The sequence below is a fragment of the Dendrobates tinctorius genome, unplaced genomic scaffold, assembly GCF_039654945.1.
Source record: "Dendrobates tinctorius isolate UK_male_01 unplaced genomic scaffold, ASM3965494v1 ptg000111l, whole genome shotgun sequence".
NCBI lineage: Eukaryota > Metazoa > Chordata > Amphibia > Anura > Dendrobatidae > Dendrobates > Dendrobates tinctorius.
In genome coordinates this window covers 26,101,562-26,120,493 of record NW_027361779.1, presented here as the reverse complement: position 1 = coordinate 26,120,493, position 18,932 = coordinate 26,101,562, and the positions used below count along the sequence as shown (strand labels likewise).

The window sequence follows — 18,932 nt, the reverse complement described above, 5'->3', positions numbered from 1 at the left end:
AAACCTTCTTGTTTACTGCCTAAGAATAACACTTGTCCTGGAATTGCTGCTGATGCACGATGTTGTGAAATTTCTAGAGCAGACTGCTCATGTGCTTCTAAGCGTAAACAACCATGTATTATACTGGAGAAGAAGTACTGTACCTTCAAGGGCAGGTTTGCGGTTAGTCAGGCCAGGACAGTGGTGCCTTTTTACACAGTACAATAGCAGTGTGAAAATGGCATGCTTTGGCATACTGTACAGTGCCTTGCAAAAGTATTCGGCTCCCTGGAACTTTTCAACCTTTTCCCACATATCATGCTTCAAACATAAAGATACCAAATGTAAATTTTTGGTGAAGAATCAACAACAAGAGGGACACAATTGTGAATTTGAACAAAATTTCTTATTTTAAATTTTTGTGGAAATGCAAAAACTGAAAAGTGGGGCGTGCAATATTATTCGGCCCCTTTACTTTCAGTGTAGCAAACTCTCTCCAGAAGTTCATTGTGGATCTCTGAATGATCCAATGTTGTCCTAAAAGACTAATGATGATAAATATAATCCACCTGTGTGTAATCAAGTCTCCGTATAAATGCACCTGCTCTGTGATAGTCTCAGGGTTCTGTTTGAAGCACAGAGAGCATCATGAAGACCAAGGAACACAACAGACAGGTCAGTGATACTGTTGTGGAGAAGTTTAAAGCCGGATTTGGATGCAAAATGATTTCCAAAACTTTACACATCCCAAGGAGCACTGTGCAAGCGATCATATTGAAATGGAAGGAGTATCATACCACTGCAAATCTATCAAGACCCGGCAGTCCCTCTAAACAAGAAGAAGACTGATCAGAGATGCAGCTAAGAGGCCCATGATCACTCTGGATGAACTGCAGAGATCTACAGCTAAGGTGGGACAGTCTGTCCATAGGACAACAATCAGTCGCACACTGCACAAATCTGGCCTTTATGGAAGAGTGGCAAGAAGAAAGCCATTTCTCAAAGATATCCATAAAAGTGTCACTTAAAGTTTGCAACAAGCCACCTGGGAGACATACCAAACATGTGTAAGAAGGTGCTCTGGTCAGATGAAACCAAAATTGAACTTTTTGGCAACAATGCCAAACGATATGTTTGGCGTAAAGGCAACACAGCTCATCACCCTGAACACACCATCCCCACTGTCAAACATGGTGGTGGCAGCATCATGGTTTGGGCCTGCTTTTCTTCAGTGACAGGGAAAATGGTTAAAATTGATGGGAAGATGGATGGAGCCAAATACAGGACCATTCTTGAAGAAAAGTGTTGGAGTGCGCAAAAGACCTGAGACTGGGACGGAGATTTGTATTCCAACAAGACGATGATGCCAAACATAGAGCAAAATCTACAATGGAATGGTTCACAAATAAACGTATCCAGGTGTTAAGGCCCCTTTACATTTAGCAATGCACTAGTGATCTCGACAACGATACGACGCGGTCAGGATCGCTGGTGCATCGCTAAATGGTCGCTAATGAGCTGCCACACAGGCAGATCTCACAGCGATGCAGCAGCGATACAGCGTTCGTTACTTACCTTTCAGACGCGGCGATCCTGACGTCCTCCCGTCCGCGTCCACGCGCCGCTCGTCGGCACCAGCAGGATGCCCAGCAGGAAGTGGCCGACGAGAAATGGAGCTGCGCGATCAACGACAGACAGCAGGGGAGCCGGTCGGAGGTAAGTATCACACATAGCGATATCGCTAGCGATATTGCTCCTGCGTCACCAAATCGGTGATGCTTTAGCCATATTGCTAGCGATATCGCTATGTGTAAAACCCCCTTTAGAATCGCCAAGTCAAAGTCAAGACCTGAATCCAATCGGGAATCTGTGGAAAGAGCTGAAAACTGCTGTTCACAAACGATCTCCATCAAACCTCACTGAGCTCGAGCTGTTTGCCAAGGAAGAATGGGCAAGAATTTCAGTCTCTCGATGTACAAAACTGATATAGACATACCCCAAGCGACTTGCAGCTGTAATCGCAGCAAAAGGTGGCGCAACAAAGTATTAAGTTAAAGGGGCCGAATGATATTGCACGCCCCACTTTTCGGTTTTTGAATTTCCACAAAAATTTAAAATAACCAATACATTTCGTTCAACTTCACAATTGTGTCCCACTTGTTGATTCTTCACCAAAAATTTACATTTGGTATCTTTATGTTTGAAGCATGATATGTGGGAAAAGGTTGAAAAGTTCCAGGGAACCGAATACTTTTGCATGGCACTGTATGTCTAACCAGAATCAATGGTTGTACATCACTAAGTTACAGTATCATCATGCTGAATATATCACTTCTTCCGGAGGCATGAGCAAAACTGCGTTGAGGTTGGGAGGCATGGCACTTTAATTTTGTTCCCTCTGGTCCAGCATACCATTATCGAGGTCTATTAAAAACTATACATATATTCAGTATGCCGGGTGGCGAAGCAGGGAGATTGAGTCTCCCTGCTCTGCTGCAGAGTGTAACTGTATGAGCGCACTGAACACACCTATACAGTTACAGTAGCATAGCTCCTGGTGGGCCCCCTCAGAGGGCGGTGCTCGGGGCGACCACCCTCTCTGCCCTCCCAGGAAGCTATACAACTGGCTCCTGTGTATAATGGTACATAGTTTTGTGTTTTTTTTTTTTTTTTTTTTTAAATGATCAGTATTGTAGTATTCAATCACTATGTGATGGCAATATGTAGTCTGGCCATGGTGGTATTTGTTCCTTGTACATGGTATAATTCGGTCACTATGTGGTAGTAATATGTGGTCTGATCATGGTGTGGTGGTATTTGTTCCTTGTATGTGGTATTCAGTCGTTATGTGGTGGTAATATGTGATCTAGCTATGGTATGATGGTAGTTGTCCCTTGTATGCGGTATTATTACTCATTTTAAAAAATGTATGTGACTCATTCCTCCTAAGAAAAATAAATAAAAATATACATAAAAAGAGTACAGGATATTTTAAGAAATATTTAACAGGTTAGATTAGAGTAGGGCCCGGCCATAAGAGTCTGCCTTGTCATGGTGGTGGCTTAAAAAATCTTTTGGCCAAAACAAAAACTGCTGGCTGTGTATGGGATATATGGTGTTTAATGGGAAATGTTAATGTGTGATTGGGAACATGGTGCAGAAGTGGAGTTGGGGGTGGGTGGTGGAACTGTGGAAGGTTTGAGGGGTGGAAACGGAGATAAGGTGGAGCCTCAGCAGAGTCTCAAGAGGGCCCAAAATGTTGCCAGTATGGGGCCCTGAAATTCCTGGTGGCAGCCCTGAGAGTAAGCACAGCACATGTGTCAAGAACACCGCACTGAACTTGCTCACTGAGCCAGTGCGCGTGTCCTGAGTAAAGCGAACTGTGCTCAAAGATACCTGTGGAGTGGGCAGCAGCTGAGTAGATGCGTACTTCAGAGCGGCAGGACCTGAAGCACATGACTGCTAGGGGCGTGGCCTAAACTCCAGAGAGCTAGGAGCTGCAAGAGAACTCCTAGCAGGGTAACTTTGAGACAAAGTTACCAAGGGGCATAGACAGGGAGGATAGTCAGGACATAGCCAATGAGTCATACACAGAGCTAGCTGGAAGGTACAAGAGGGGCGAGCAGAGAGTAGTCAGGAAACAGGCAACGAGTCATACACAGAGAGGGTAGCACAGTACAGAATCAACAGGCAAACTCACAACGGGGAACAGAACCGGGTCAGAACCATATAAGCAAGCTATAACAACGAACAAGCACAGGCACACAGAGGTCACCACACTCAGCCAAAGGCAAAAGTATAACTGACAGGGATTGGAGCTTCCCAGGGGTTTACGAAGCTCTCCCTGAATCAAAGAGAGGCCACAATCATTAACCCCAGGTGTGCAGGTCAAAACCTGCACTGAGCTCCAGACATTAACCCCTGACGTGCAGCTCAAAAACCTGCGCTGGGATCATGACAACATGACTTGGTATTGACAGTCAGACCAACACCTTGAAAGCAGTCAAGAGAGTTTTCACCTCCTCTTGCCCGACTTTAGCAGTGCACTGATCAGCTGAGGCACATCCACGTCAGTGCCTCTGCCGTGGTAGTACTAGTAAGTGAAGTTGGACTAATACCTCCAGCAGTCAGGAGAGATGTTCGTATCACTGACAGCTCTCCTATAGAGATGTCAGTCTAACTTCATTTACTAGGAATAGCACAGCTGGGGAAGAAGACAGTGCATTAGGCCGGGGTCACACTTGCGAGTGCAATGTGAGAAACTCAAGCGAGTCTCGACTTAATACCCGGCACTGTTGCCGGCACTCGGGACCGGAGCGTTCAGCTGCATAGAAGGACATGTAGTTGCACACTCCGGTCCCGAGTTCCGGCGGCATTTTTTTTTTTATTTGCAGCAGCAGCATATGGGGCCTATTCTATGGAGCATCTTAAGGGGGAGCATATTGGGTATAATCTATGGGGCATCTTATGGGGGCATAATCTACGGAGCATCATATGGGGCATAATCTATTGAGCAGCATATGAGGCATAATCTATGGAGCATCTTATGGGGCATAATCTATGGAGCATTTTATGGGGCCATAACCTTTATGGAGCAGCATATGGGGCATATTATTCTATGGAGCATTATGGGGGCATTATTATCCTTTGTGCAGCATTATATGTATTTTGTATGGAGCATCCCACTGCGCAGAGATAAACTTATTCATTCTGGCAGTGGTTTAGAGTGGGCTGGTCGCATTAGCACCGGTCCCATTACAAACCACTTAACCCCTTCTGATGGATTGCAGCGGGGGGACATGACTGACCAGCAGAGAGGTAAGGATATTGTTGCTTTTTTGTTATATTTTTGTTACAGGTCCATTGTTTATTTATGGATTAGCAGAGGAATAAATATGGTCAAAATCTTGTTGTCTTTATTTCATTAAAAGAATTTTTAATTAAGGTCTGTTTTTTTAACTGTTTAATAGTCTAGGGATAAAAATGGATAGGTGTCTCTATTGACACCTCTCCATTATTAATCTGACTTATAGTCACCTTCCAACAGCAAGGTGACATTAACCCATTAATATTACCCCATAGCCCACAGCTACACAGGAGTGGGAAGAGAGAGGATAAGTGCCAGAAAAGGTGTAACTTATATATTCACCTTTCTCTGGGGTGTCTGGGGGCAGATTATTCTAGCCGGGGGGGGGGGGCAAAAAACAATGGTCCCTCTCAAGGTTATTAAAATCTGCCCTCACTCACTGGCTTTACCTCTCTTGGTGAGAAATTGCTGCGGGAGACCACGCAATTTTTTTCAACTAATTAACCCCTTAATTTAACACCTACGTGTCTCAAATTTTGCACACATACCCTCATCTAATTATTAGTCAAAGACATAGAAAAAAAATAAATGAAATGAAATGGTTTACTGTATGTATACCATGTGTCATTTCATGTCGGATTTTGTAATGATTTTACAGAAGCCGGAAATTGAATTAGCGGCTAGTCTGCTATGTAGAACTCTATGAAATATAAATATATATATCTATATATGTCTCAATGACGTGTATATATATGTAGTCTATGTTATACAGTGGGGAAAAAAAGTATTTAGTCAGTCAGCAATAGTGCAAGTTCCACCTCTTAAAAAGATGAGAGGCATCTGTAATTTACATCATAGGTAGACCTCAACTATGGGAGACAAACTGAGAAAAAAAAATCCAGAAAATCACATTGTCTGTTTTTTTTTCATTCTATTTGCATATTATGGTGGAAAATAAGTATTTGGTCAGAAACAAAATTTCATCTCAATACTTTGTGATATATCCTTTGTTGGCAATGACAGAGGTCAAACGTTTTCTGTAAGTCTTCACAAGGTTGCCACACACTGTTGTTGGTATGTTGGCCCATTCCTCCATGCAGATCTCCTCTAGAGCAGTGATGTTTTTGGCTTTTCGCTTGGCAACACGGACTTTCAACTCCCTCCAAAGGTTTTCTATAGGGTTGAGATCTGGAGACTGGCTAGGCCACTCCAGGACCTTGAAATGCTTCTTACGAAGCCACTCCTTCGTTGCCCTGGCGGTGTGCTTTGGATCATTGTCAGGTTGAAAGACCCAGCCACGTTTCATCTTCAATGCCCTTGCTGATGGAAGGAGGTTTGCACTCAAAATCTCACGATACATGGCCCCATTCATTCTTTCATGTACCCGGATCAGTCGTCCTGGCCCCTTTGCAGAGAAACAGCCCCAAAGCATGATGTTTCCACCACCATGCTTTACAGTAGGTATGGTGTTTGATGGATGCAACTCAGTATTCTTTTTCCTCCAAACACGACAAGTTGTGTTTCTACCAAACAGTTCCAGTTTGGTTTCATCAGACCATAGGACATTCTCCCAAAACTCCTCTGGATCATCCAAATGCTCTCTAGCAAACTTCAGACGGGCCCGGACATGTACAGGCTTAAGCAGTGGGACACGTCTGGCACTGCAGGATCTGAGTCCATGGTGGCGTAGTGTGTTACTTATGGTAGGCCTTGTTACATTGGTCCCAGCTCTCTGCAGTTCATTCACTAGGTCCCCCCGCATGGTTCTGGGATTTTTGCTCACCGTTCTTGTGATCATTCTGACCCCACGGGGTGGGATTTTGCGTGGAGCACCAGATCGAGGGAGATTATCAGTGGTCTTGTATGTCTTCCATTTTCTAATTATTGCTCCCACAGTTGATTTCTTCACTCCAAGCTGGTTGGCTATTGCAGATTCAGTCTTCCCAGCCTGGTGCAGGGCTACAATTTTGTTTCTGGTGTCCTTTGACAGCTCTTTGGTCTTCACCATAGTGGAGTTTGGAGTCACACTGTTTGAGGGTGTGCACAGGTGTCTTTTTATACTGATAACAAGTTTAAACAGGTGCCATTACTACAGGTAATGAGTGGAGGAAAGAGGAGACTCTTAAAGAAGAAGTTACAGGTCTGTGAGAGCCAGAAATCTTGATTGCTTGTTTCTGACCAAATACTTATTTTCCACCATAATATGCAAATAAAATGAAAAAAAAACAGACAATGTGATTTTCTAGATTTTTTTTTCTCAGTTTGTCTCCCATAGTTGAGGTCTACCTATGATGTAAATTACAGACGCCTCTCATCTTTTTAAGTGGTGGAACTTGCACTATTGCTGACTGACTAAATACTTTTTTTCCCCACTGTATATCTATTCTTTTGTTTGTGCTTTAACCTGTCATTGGTCTCCATTATATGTCCATTTTGCAAGTCGCCGACAAAATCTCGCCAGACGGATGTCAAACGGATGCTCAGATGCGAGAAAATTGCATCCTCGCATTCCAATCGGATGACAGACGGATCACTGGAAACATTTATGTGATTGTGGTCCGTCAAAAACGGACCGACTTTTTAGACGCTGTTTGTGACTCCAGCCTAACAGCTTTACTCATTTTTGTATGCAGCACATCCATTCTCTTTACAGCGGTTACCTCAGATTCCACAGTGCACAATTCTGTCACTTTTCTTAGCTTCTCACTGTCTTCTTCCAGAACATTCCCGGGACGCCCCGCCCCATTCAGCATCCTCCCTGTCCATCTTCACCATTTTTGTGAGTTCCCATCTGTTTTGCCCCAGACAAATGGGCGTCTGTCCACGTAGCAAGCTGCCTCATAACGAGCGATCTGTGCTGCCGTACCGCTGCCAACTGTCTCACTACCATCTGTATTATAGTCATCTGCGCTGCTGTGTTGTCTTTTTTCCCTCAGGCCCGGGACGGCTGGACCTGTGTCTTTAACGTTACAGAGCTGACTGCCCTGTCAGGGCGCTCTCGACCAACTGATTCAAATCTCAGCTGTTCCTCAGCTTAACGGCCATTAGATCCTCCTACTTTAACTATTTACAGGCTGAGTATGCGCTCCACCCCCATCTAGTGGCCTAACTAGAGTACTACGCTTTCCCTACAACTATAACAGTAGTTATACATAGCAATAACATAAATATACATTACACTTTTATCCCTTAAGGTAATACACAGAATAGTGTAGCAGGAACTATGTGACACACACATGAACGTGTAGCAGTACCAGTAAAATACGAGAAAGAGCTAAAAGATTGACCAATAACATTTTCCATTCCCTTACAATCACATTTGTAGGGTCACACCCCAGAGTTATTGTATGGGGAATGTAAGCAGTTCCATGGCAGGGGAGATGCCAGGTCCTCTCAGTAAAGGTACTGTCACACTTAGGCTAGTTTCACACTAGCGTTTATGAGCGCAGCGACGGCCTGCGCACGGCCGCCGCTAAGCCCCGCCCCCGCCGGTAGCTCCGCCCACCGTCGCATGACGCTGCATGCGCCCTGCGTCCCCTATCTTTATCACAGGGGGCGCAGGCCGTGCGCAGTATGCGTTTGGCGGCGCATGCGCCTTTTTGACGGTGCACCGACCTGCGCCAAACGCAACCTGCTGCAGTTTGGTTGCGTTGGCGCACCGTCAAAAAGGCGCATGCGCCGCCAAACGCATACTGTGCACGGCCTGCGCCCCCTGTGATAAAGATAGAAGACGCAGGGCGCATGCAGCGTCATGCGCCGGTGGGCGGAGCTACCGGCGGGGGCACGGTAGGGGGCAGGGCTTAGCGGCGGCCGTGCACAGGCCGTCGCTGCGCTCATAAACGCTAGTGTGAAACTAGCCTTAGCGATGTACCTGCGATCCCGACCAGTGATATGACGCGGTCAGGATCGCTGGTACATCGCTAAGTGGTCGCTAGTGAGCTGCCACACAGGCAGATCTCACCAGCGACATCGCTGGGGACGGGGGTCCCTACTTACCTGTCACACCAGGCGATCCTGCGTCCTCCCGCCCGCGTCCACGCTCGTCTCTCCACAGGAAGCTGACGACGAGAAACTGCCCAGGACGTTCTCGCGCGATTAGCAGCGGGGGAGCGGTCGGAGGTAAGTATCAGACATAGCGATATCGCTATAACGTCACAAAAACCAGGGAAGTTATAGCGACATTGCTAGCGATATCGCTTAGTGTGACAGACCCTTGATAGTCTCCTGTCAGCTAGTGTTATCCGGCACTTTGTGTTCACAGCTGCCAAAATCTAAGCAGTAACATCCAGTCTCTTCTAGGCGCTGGGGAGTCATTAAAAATAGCAGCACCTGAATGCTGAGAATGCGCCCTAGAGGAGGGAGGCCGCGGGTCATCTGGGAGATGAAGTCCGGGCGATGCCAATGCCAAGGGCAGTACTGGGGCGGCGGACTACACTTCCCAGAAGACACCGCCTGATCTGGCACAGACAGCTGACAGCTCCCCTGGACTGGGGCAGAGCGGCCAGACCGACCGCGCCATTGCCTGTAGCTTACATGTGAGATGTCTCCTCTCCAGCAGAGCAAGCGGAAGGCCAGCCACGTGATAGAGCAAGAGTCCGAGCCACTGCATGGCCTGAGCCGGGACATATGGGAGACGCCGGAGCTGGCCTACCGGGAGCACACGGCTCACCAGCGCCTCTGCAGCTTCTTCTCCAGCCGGGCATGGCAGGTGCAGCCGCGCTACCACCTGGACACTGCATTCCGGGCACACTGGACCTCGGAGCCCACTGACTGCCCGCGCCTGCACGTGGGCTTTCTCTGCGAGTATGACGCCCTGCCGGAGCTCGGGCACGCCTGTGGGCACAACCTGATCGCGGAGGTCGGGGCAGCGGCTGCACTGGGACTGAGGGGGGCGCTGGAGGAAGTGCGACCACCGCGGCAGATCCAGGTGCGAACAGTGCTGTCTGTAGTGATTGGGCGGGAGTCCTAAAGTGGGGGAGACCAGGGCACCAGACAGTCACTGGTCCATAAGAGCGTGAGCCAGCAGAAGTAACATGGTGGGAGATCGGAGATAAGAGAGACGTGGGGCAATCAGAGAGCCAGCCGTAAGAGAGACGTGGGGCAATCAGAGAGCCAGCCGTAAGAGAGACGTGGGGCAATCAGAGAGCCAGCCGTAAGAGAGACGTGGGGCAATCAGAGAGCCGGCCGTAAGAGAGACGTGGGGCAATCAGAGAGCCAGCCGTAAGAGAGACGTGGGGCAGTGGGAAAGCCAGCCGTAAGAGAGACGTGGGGCAATCAGAGAGCCAGCCATAAGAGAGACGTGGGGCAGTGGGAAAGCCAGCCATAAGAGAGACGTGGGGCAGTGGGAAAGCCAGCCGTAAGAGAGACGTGGGGCAATCAGAGAGCCAGCCGTAAGAGAGACGTGGGGCAATCAGAGAGCCAGCCGTAAGAGAGACGTGGGGCAATCAGAGAGCCAGCCGTAAGAGAGACGTGGGGCAGTGGGAAAGCCAGCCGTAAGAGAGACGTGGGGCAGTCGGAGAGCCGGCCGTAAGAGAGACGTGGGGCAGTCGGAGAGCCGGCCGTAAGAGAGACGTGGGGCAGTCGGAGAGCCGGCCGTAAGAGAGACGTGGGGCAGTCGGAGAGCCGGCCGTAAGAGAGACGTGGGGCAGTCGGAGAGCCGGCCGTAAGAGAGACGTGGGGCAGTCGGAGAGCCGGCCGTAAGAGAGACGTGGGGCAGTCGGAGAGCCGGCCGTAAGAGAGACGTGGGGCAGTCGGAGAGCCGGCCGTAAGAGAGACGTGGGGCAGTCGGAGAGCCGGCCGTAAGAGAGACGTGGGGCAGTCGGAGAGCCGGCCGTAAGAGAGACGTGGGGCAATCGGAGAGCCGGCCGTAAGAGAGACGTGGGGCAATCGGAGAGCCGGCCGTAAGAGAGACGTGGGGCAATCGGAGAGCCGGCCGTAAGAGAGACGTGGGGCAGTGGGAAAGCCGGCCGTAAGAGAGACGTGGGGCAGTGGGAAAGCCGGCCGTAAGAGAGACGTGGGGCAGTGGGAAAGCCGGCCGTAAGAGAGACGTGGGGCAGTGGGAAAGCCGGCCGTAAGAGAGACGTGGGGCAGTGGGAAAGCCGGCCGTAAGAGAGACGTGGGGCAGTGGGAAAGTCGGCCGTAAGAGAGACGTGGGGCAGTGGGAAAGCCGGCCGTAAGAGAGACGTGGGGCAGTGGGAAAGCCGGCCGTAAGAGAGACGTGGGGCAGTGGGAAAGCCGGCCGTAAGAGAGACGTGGGGCAGTGGGAAAGCCGGCCGTAAGAGAGACGTGGGGCAGTGGGAAAGCCGGCCGTAAGAGAGACGTGGGGCAGTGGGAAAGCCGGCCGTAAGAGAGACGTGGGGCAGTGGGAAAGCCGGCCGTAAGAGAGACGTGGGGCAGTGGGAAAGCCGGCCGTAAGAGAGACGTGGGGCAGTGGGAAAGCCGGCCGTAAGAGAGACGTGGGGCAGTGGGAAAGCCGGCCATAAGGCTGCGTGCGCACGCTGCGGATTCACCTGCGGATTTTTCTGTGCAGATCCGCAGGTAAAGTGACCTGCGGATTTGCCTGCAGTTTTCCTCTGCGTTTTGACACCTGGACAATGGAACAGGTGTCAAACCACAGCGGAATCCGCAGAAAGAATTGACATGCTGTGGATTTAACCCCTTAATGACCGCCGATACGCCTTTTAACAGCGGTAATTAAGGTTACTTAAACCACAGTACCGTTAATTCACGGCGCTGTGAAGTAAGCAAATAGCGCCCCCCTGTGTCGGATTTTTCCGGAGTCTCGGCTGCCGGGGGTAGCCGAGACCCCAGAGAACATGAATCTGGTCGGTTTTTACCGACCCTTCTTTTGCGATCGCCGTTATTAACCCTATAACGGCGATCGCAAAAAAAAAAGAAAGCCGCGATTTTGCATTTAATTTCTCTTTCCTCTGATGTGATCGCACATCAGAGGAGAGAGAAATAGGATCCCCGATTTTCCCCCCCCCCCCCCCGTACCTCCCGGTGGTCCTCCGTCCTCTCTCGGTGGTCCTCTGTCGCGCCGGCGTCCTCCGGTGGGCGCCGCTATCTTGGATCTGGAAGAAAATGGCGCAGATTCATTTTGATCACTATGATAAACTATCATGGTGATCAAAATAAAAAAAATAGTAAATAACCCCCCCCCCCTGTTTATCACCCCGTTGGTTAGGCAGACATAATTAAATTAAAGAAAATATTTTATTTTTCATTTTTCCATTAGGGTTAGGGTTGGAATTAGGGTTAGGGCGAATTAGGATTAGAGTTGGGATTAGGGTTGGAGCAAGAATTGAGGGGCTTTCACTATTTACCAACTTTCGGGGGTGTAATTTCTCCTGTTACCCTTGGGAAAATAAAAAAAAAAATTGGGGGCTAAAAAAATCATTTTTGTGGAAAACAAAGACTTTTTTATTTTCACGGCTTTGCATTATAAACTTCTGTGAAGCACTTGGGGGTTCGAAGTGCTCACCACTCATCTAGATAAGCTCCTTGGTGGGTCTAGTTTCCAAAATGGGGTCACTTGTGGGGGATTTATACTGTTTAGGCCCATCAGGGGTTCTGCAAACGCAACATGACGCCCGCAGACCATTCCATCAAAGTCTGCATTGCAAAATGGCGCTCCTTCTCTTCCGATCTCTCCCATGCGCCCAAACAGTGGTTCCCCCCCACAAATGGGGTATCAGCGTACTCAGGACAACTTGCACAACAACTTTTGTGGTCCAATTTCTCCTGTTACCCTTGAGAAAATAAAACAGCGTTCTAAATTATCATTTTTGAGGAAAAAAGTGATTATTTTATTTTCACTGCTCTGCGTTATAAACTTCTGTGAAGCACTTGGGGTTCAAAGTGCTCACCACACATCTAGATAAGTTCCTTAAGGGGTCTAGTTTCCAAAATAGTGTCACTTGTGGGGGTTTTCACTGTTTAGGCACACCAGGGGCTCTCCAAAAGCGACATGGCGTCCAATATCAATTCCAGCCAATTCTGCATTGAAAAAGTCAAACAATGCTCCTTCCCTTCTGAGCTCTGCCGTGCGCCCAAACAGTAGTTTACGCCCACATATAAGGTATCGGCGTACTCAGGATAAATCGCACAACAACTGTGGGGGTATGATTTCTCCTGTTACCCTTGTAAAAATAAAAATTTGGGGGCGAAATATCATTTTTGTGGAAAAAAATGATTTTTTATTTTTGCGGCTCTACGTTATAAACTTCTGTGAAGCACTTGAAGGTTCAAAGTGCTCACGACACATCTAGAAAAGTTCCTTAATGGGTCTAGTTTCCAAAATGGGGTCACTTGTTGGGGGTTTCCACTGTTTAGGAACATCAGGGGCTCTCCGAACGCAAAATGGCATCCGATCTCAATTCCAGCCAATTCTGCGTTGAAAAAGTCAAACGGCGCTCCCTCCCTTGCGAGCTCTGCCGTGCGCTGAAAAAGTGGTTTACCCTCACATTTTGGGTATAAGTGTATTCAGGAGAAATTGCACAACAAATTTTGTGGTTAAATTTCTCTTTTAACACTTGTGAAAATAAAAAAAAATTGGTTCTGAAGTAAATTTTTTTGCAAAAAAAAGTTAAATGTTAATTTTTTCCTTCCACATTGCTTTAGTTCCTGTGATGCACATAAAGGGTTAATAAACTTCTTGAATGTGGTTTTGAGCACTTTGAGGGGTCTAGTTTTAGAATGGTGTCACTTTTGGGTATTTTCTGTCATGTACACCCCTCAAAATGACTTTAAATATGATGTGGTCCCTGAAAAAAAAAAAAAAAGGTTTTGTAAATTTTGTTGTGAAAATGAGAAATCGCTAGTCAACTTTTAACCCTTATAACTTCCTAACAAAAAAAAATTTGTGTCCAAAATTGTGCTGATGTAAAGTAGACATGTGGGAAATGTTATTTATTAAGAAATATGTGTGATACATCTCTCTGATTTAAGGGCATAAACATTTAAAGTTTTAAAATTGCAAAATTTTCACCATATTTCCGTTTTTTCATAAATAAACACAAGTCATATCGAAGAAATTTTACAACTAACATGAAGTACAATATGTCATAAAAAAAAATCTCGGAATCAGCAGGATCCGTTAAAGCGTTCCAGAGTTATAACCTCATAAAGTGACTGTGGTCAGAATTGTAAAAATTGGCCTGGTCATTAATCTGCAAACTGGCTCTGGGGTTAAAACTGCAGCAAAACCGAATGGAAAAAAACGCAGCATGTGCACTGCGGTTTTGAAATCCCATTGGCTAATATGGTACTGTACACTGTGGAACTGCTGCGATCCGCAGGGCCAAAACCGCTGCGGATCCGCAGCAGAATCCGCAGCGTGTGCACATACCGTAAGAGAGACATGGCGCAGTGGGAAAGCCAGCCATAAGAGAGACATGGGGCAATCGGAGAGCCAAGACATAGGGCAATCAGAGAGCCAGCCATAAGAGACACATGTGGCAATCACAGAGCCATCCATGAGAGACGTGGGGCAATCACAGAGCTAGCCATAAGAGACGTGGGGCAATCAGAGAGTGAGTCAGTCATAAGAGACATGGGGCAATCGGAGAGCCAGCCATAAGAGACGTGGGGCAATGGGAAAGCCAGCTGTAAGAGCGATGTGGGGCAACGGGAAAGCCAGCCGTAAGAGAGACGTGGGGCAACGGGAAAGCCAGCCGTAAGAGAGACGTGGGGCAACGGGAAAGCCAGCCGTAAGAGAGACGTGGGGCAACGGGAAAGCCAGCCGTAAGAGAGACGTGGGGCAACGGGAAAGCCAGCCGTAAGAGAGACGTGGGGGCAATCTGAGAGCCAGTCGTAAGAGAGACGTGGGGCAATTGGAAAGCCAGCCCCACGTCTCTCTTATGGCTGGCTTCCCTTTGCCTCACGTCTCTCTTATGGCTGGCTTTGTGATTGCGCCACACCACATTATTGCTTGAACACTTTCTAGTGATTTGCTCTCTGATTGCCTCACACCATGTTATTGCTGCTTGCTCATTGTCTCACGGCTGACTTTCCTATTGCTCCACATCTCTTGCCCCACATCTCTTATGGCTGGCTTTGTGATTGCTCCACTCCACATTATTGCTTGAACACTTTCTAGTGGCTGGCTCTCTTATTGCCTCACACCATGGTATTGCTAATGGGCGAGTCAGAAAGCCAGTAATTAGAAAATGTTCCAGCAATAATGTGTTGTGGGGCAATCAGGAAGCCAGCGATAAGAGAGTGGGCCAGCAGCGATAACTTGGTGTGGGGCAATTAGGAAGCCAGCCAAAAGAGATGTAACGCTCCTGAAATTGATAAGATATCTGGGTTTGATCACAGAACTGTCAAAATTCTTGTTGCAAATAGGGATGAGCGAGTAGTCAAATATTTGGATTCGTTACGAATATACGAGTATTAGGACCTACTCGTTACGAGTATAGCAAGTCAATGGGAAATGTGTGTAATTTTCTGCTGGACCCTGCAAAGCCGTCTGGGGGCCTGAGGAAAAGGCTGAAATGGGTGCATGATTGTTTAAAAGCAGGCGGTAAAAAGCTGTGTGTTGGTTAACGCAGGAAGAAGCCACCCATTATCACCAGGGCTTCACAATTATAAAGGTTGGATTACTGTCCTTGTTTTTCCACTGCACAATGTGCAGGCATAGTGTGTCCAAAAAATTAGCCCTAGGGGCTGTATAATGGTTGATGCAGGAAGGCGGTCTCAAGGGCCAGACAATTATGGAGCTAGGCTAGCACGGTAGTTCCAGTGCCCAATGTGCAGGCATAGACCTAGTGTTTCCAAATATTAGCCCAAAGGGCTGTATCATGGTTGACGCAGAAAGGAGGTCTCATCACAAGTGCCTCCGATGAGAAATATTAATGAATGGAACATTGTTTCTAGCTTGTTGACCATGAGGTACATGTGGCAGAAGCAGGAGTAGGATACACATGTAAGAAGAAGGAACGGGGTTTGTATGGGAAGGGATGGACGTGATCACCTGTAGCATAAAAGAGCGTTTTTGGTGAGTTTAGGTTGGGATGCTGTCGTCTGGAGGGCTTAAAAACTGTGGCGAAATCCAGTCCTTGTTAAATTTTATCAGAGTCAGCCTGTCTGCATTCTCTGTAGTCAGCCGTGTGGGTGTATCAAATTGCCCCAGCGGCACTAAAAACACACTCTGACATCACACTAGCAGCAGGGCAGGCTAGCACCTCCAAAGCATATAAGGAGAGGTCTGGCCAACTGTGCAGCTTGGATACCCAGTAATTAAACGGAACAGAAGCGTCAGGAAGGATGCAGGTATGGTCACTTAGATACTCGTTGATCATGTTGTTCAACTTCTGCCTCCTTGACATTGTTACCGGTCCAGCTAGTCCTTGGTGATGAGCCGGTTTATTGAAGATTCCCCAGTTTGTGGATATTTTCTCCCCAACTCTTTTGGACCTGCTTGGCGTGTCTCTCACCATTAATGCATGCTGTTGCACAGAGCTGGTACCTCTGCTACCAGCGGTGTCTGAGTGTGATGTTGTCATCAAATGATTGACAACGGCCCTCTTGAAGGATACAATTGTGAAACCCCTTGGTGACTGCAACAGTAGTGAAGGAAACTTGTTCTTGTACCGTGGGTTGAGAAACGTGGCCAACCAGTATAGGTTGCTGATGAAATTGTGGATCGCGTGAGGGTCTTGGGACAGACAAAGACAGGCTGGTTTCACACTGTGCGCAGGGTAGGACTGCGTACTTCTTTCCTTATGATCTGCATAGATCCAGATGCATCTTGCGTACCTGTATTTGAGTTCGGTGGGCACATCAAAACAACGCACGGGGACGCATCCGCATACAACACATGTCCCTGCGTACATAATGTTAAATATACAACCCCTGGCAAAAATTATGGAATCACTGGCCTTGGAGGATGTTCATTCAGTTGTTTAATTTTGTAGAAAAAAAGATCACAAACATGGCACAAAACTAAAGTCAATTCAAATGGCAACTTTCTGGCTTTAAGAAACACTAAAAGGAATCAAGAACAAAAAATGGGGTAGTCAGTAATGGTTACTTTTTTAAACCAAGACTGTCCGGTGCTGGGACAGTCTTCGTGGAGCGTGCGGTGAGCAGTGGGAGCATCCTCCCGTTGCTATGCTTCCCCTGGTGCTTGCAGAGACACGGAATATCGGCGTGCTTTGGCCCGGAAGCGCCGCCGTGTAGTAGCGTGGGGATGGGGGGCATGGTGAAGGTGACTAGCTCATGTATGGGCCAAAATTGACGCGTTTCAAAGGACACAGTCCTTCAGATGAAGAACTGGGATGCAAGCCGCATTCATTGGGGGAAGAGTAAGGCTAAGTGCACACGTAACGGAACTCTCGCGGAAATTACCGCGAGAATTCCGGAATTCCAGTCCGCGGGAAAATCGCATTTTAAATTCCCGCGATTTTCCCGCGGAAAAACTAGCATTTTGCAAGCGTAATTAGCTTGCAGAATGCTAGCGTTTTCCAAGCGATCTGTAGCATCGCTTGGAGAACTGATTGACAGGTTGGTCACACTCGTCAAACACAGTGTTTGACAGTGTGACCAACTTTTTACTACTGAGGCTGCCTATGCGGCATCAGTAGTAAAAGATAGGATGTAAAAAAAAATAAAAAATGGTGTTATTCTCACCCTCCGACGTCCCGCGCATCCGTTCCCAGTAATCCTTTGCGAAAATGCCCGCGATGACGTCAGTTCTCGCGGGATCGCGACGTCTAGCGGTAATTCGCGATGACCGCGAGACTTCGCGATCCCGCGAGAACGGACGTCATCGCGAGCATTTTCGCAAAGGACTACTGGGAACGAGATCATGAAGAGAAGCGGGAAGGCTGCGCGGGACGCCGGAGGGTGAGAATAACAATATTTTTTATTTTTAAATTCTTTTTTTTACAGGGATATGATACCCAAACCCCGGAGGACAGTCTCCTCTCCTCCGGACCGTGGGTACCATCCGCAAATGTTCTGCTTACTTTCCGCATGGTGTGCACAGCCACATGCGGGAAATAAGCGGAACAATGCATTCCTATGGGTGCGGGATCGCCGCGATTCCGCAAATTAATGAGCATGCTGCGGTTTTTACCGCTAAGCGATTCCGCCGCGGTAAAAACCGCAGCATTAGCACAGCATTGCGGAATCCCATAGGAATGCATGGGATGCTTATTTTTCGCGTTTTTGCAGCAAAATCGCGCGGTTAAAACCGCCGCGGAAACGCGAAAAAAACGCTACGTGTGAACTCAGCCTAAGTGCTACAAGGGCCGTCCCGTGTTTCATACGCATATTTTACATTTTCAGCAGGTCTGTAGCTCGGTAGTTTTGTGAATTAAGAATTGAAAGACTCTTGGCTGTGATACTTGCAAAGGTAAAAACGTGAAGGATGAAATCATATACAAAGGAAATGGCTCAGATTTAACTTTAGGCATTTTAAAGATCATTTAGCCTTTAACTTGCTTAACTGTTCACCATAACAGTAATTTTAACCAGGGGTGCCCAAACTTTTACATGCCACTTTGTGTATAATATTATTATTAGATGGATACAGTGGGTATGGAAAGTATTCGGACCCCTTTAAATTTGTCACTCTTTGTTTCATTGCAGCCATTTGGTAAATTCAAAAAAGTTCATTTTCTCTAGCAACCTTCCACGACAGCATAGGAGGTTGTCTCCACGCCCTAATGGGGGACAGGAAGTACGAGAGATTAAAAGGTCCTACCCACCTCCCTCTCACCAATGTCTTTCCTGTCCCCCATGGGGCATGGAGAGGTTCGGTATGCTGTGTGGCCGGCTGCTGCAGCGTACCTGGGATCCTAAGCCGGGCAGTGGTGGTCGGTGGTGCCGCCTCCCCTCCTCCAGACTGCTCCTGTCTTCTTAGAATTCGGGACCGTTCCTGGCCCACCCGCGCTCTCCCAGGGGGAGTAAAGCGGGCCAGTGATCCCCGACCGGAGGCCTCCCGCAGCTCTCCGGTCTCTCCTGCTGCGCGCTGTGCAGTGACCCGGAAGTGACGTCACGTGCGGTCACTTCCGGGGTATGTCTGACGACTTCCTATCATGGCGGCCCCCATTCAGCTGCCGGCGCGTGGAGCTCGCCAGCACCAGCTGTGCCTGCTCCAGGACCCAGGGAGGAGGACGTGGAAAAATGAGAAACTGCG

General features: G+C 48.0%; 1 protein-coding gene across 1 annotated transcript in view; it reads left to right on the top strand.

Annotated features, from left to right (window-relative positions):
• The first annotated feature begins 9,145 nt into the window (after positions 1-9,145).
• The window catches only part of PM20D2 (peptidase M20 domain containing 2), a 66,513-nt gene continuing 56,726 nt past the window's right edge, over positions 9,146-18,932 (top strand). The window contains exon 1 of the mRNA XM_073589581.1: positions 9,146-9,713. Within this exon, the coding sequence (XP_073445682.1) occupies positions 9,327-9,713 (387 nt within the window). The 5' untranslated portion in view covers positions 9,146-9,326. The remainder of the gene's footprint in view (positions 9,714-18,932) is intronic.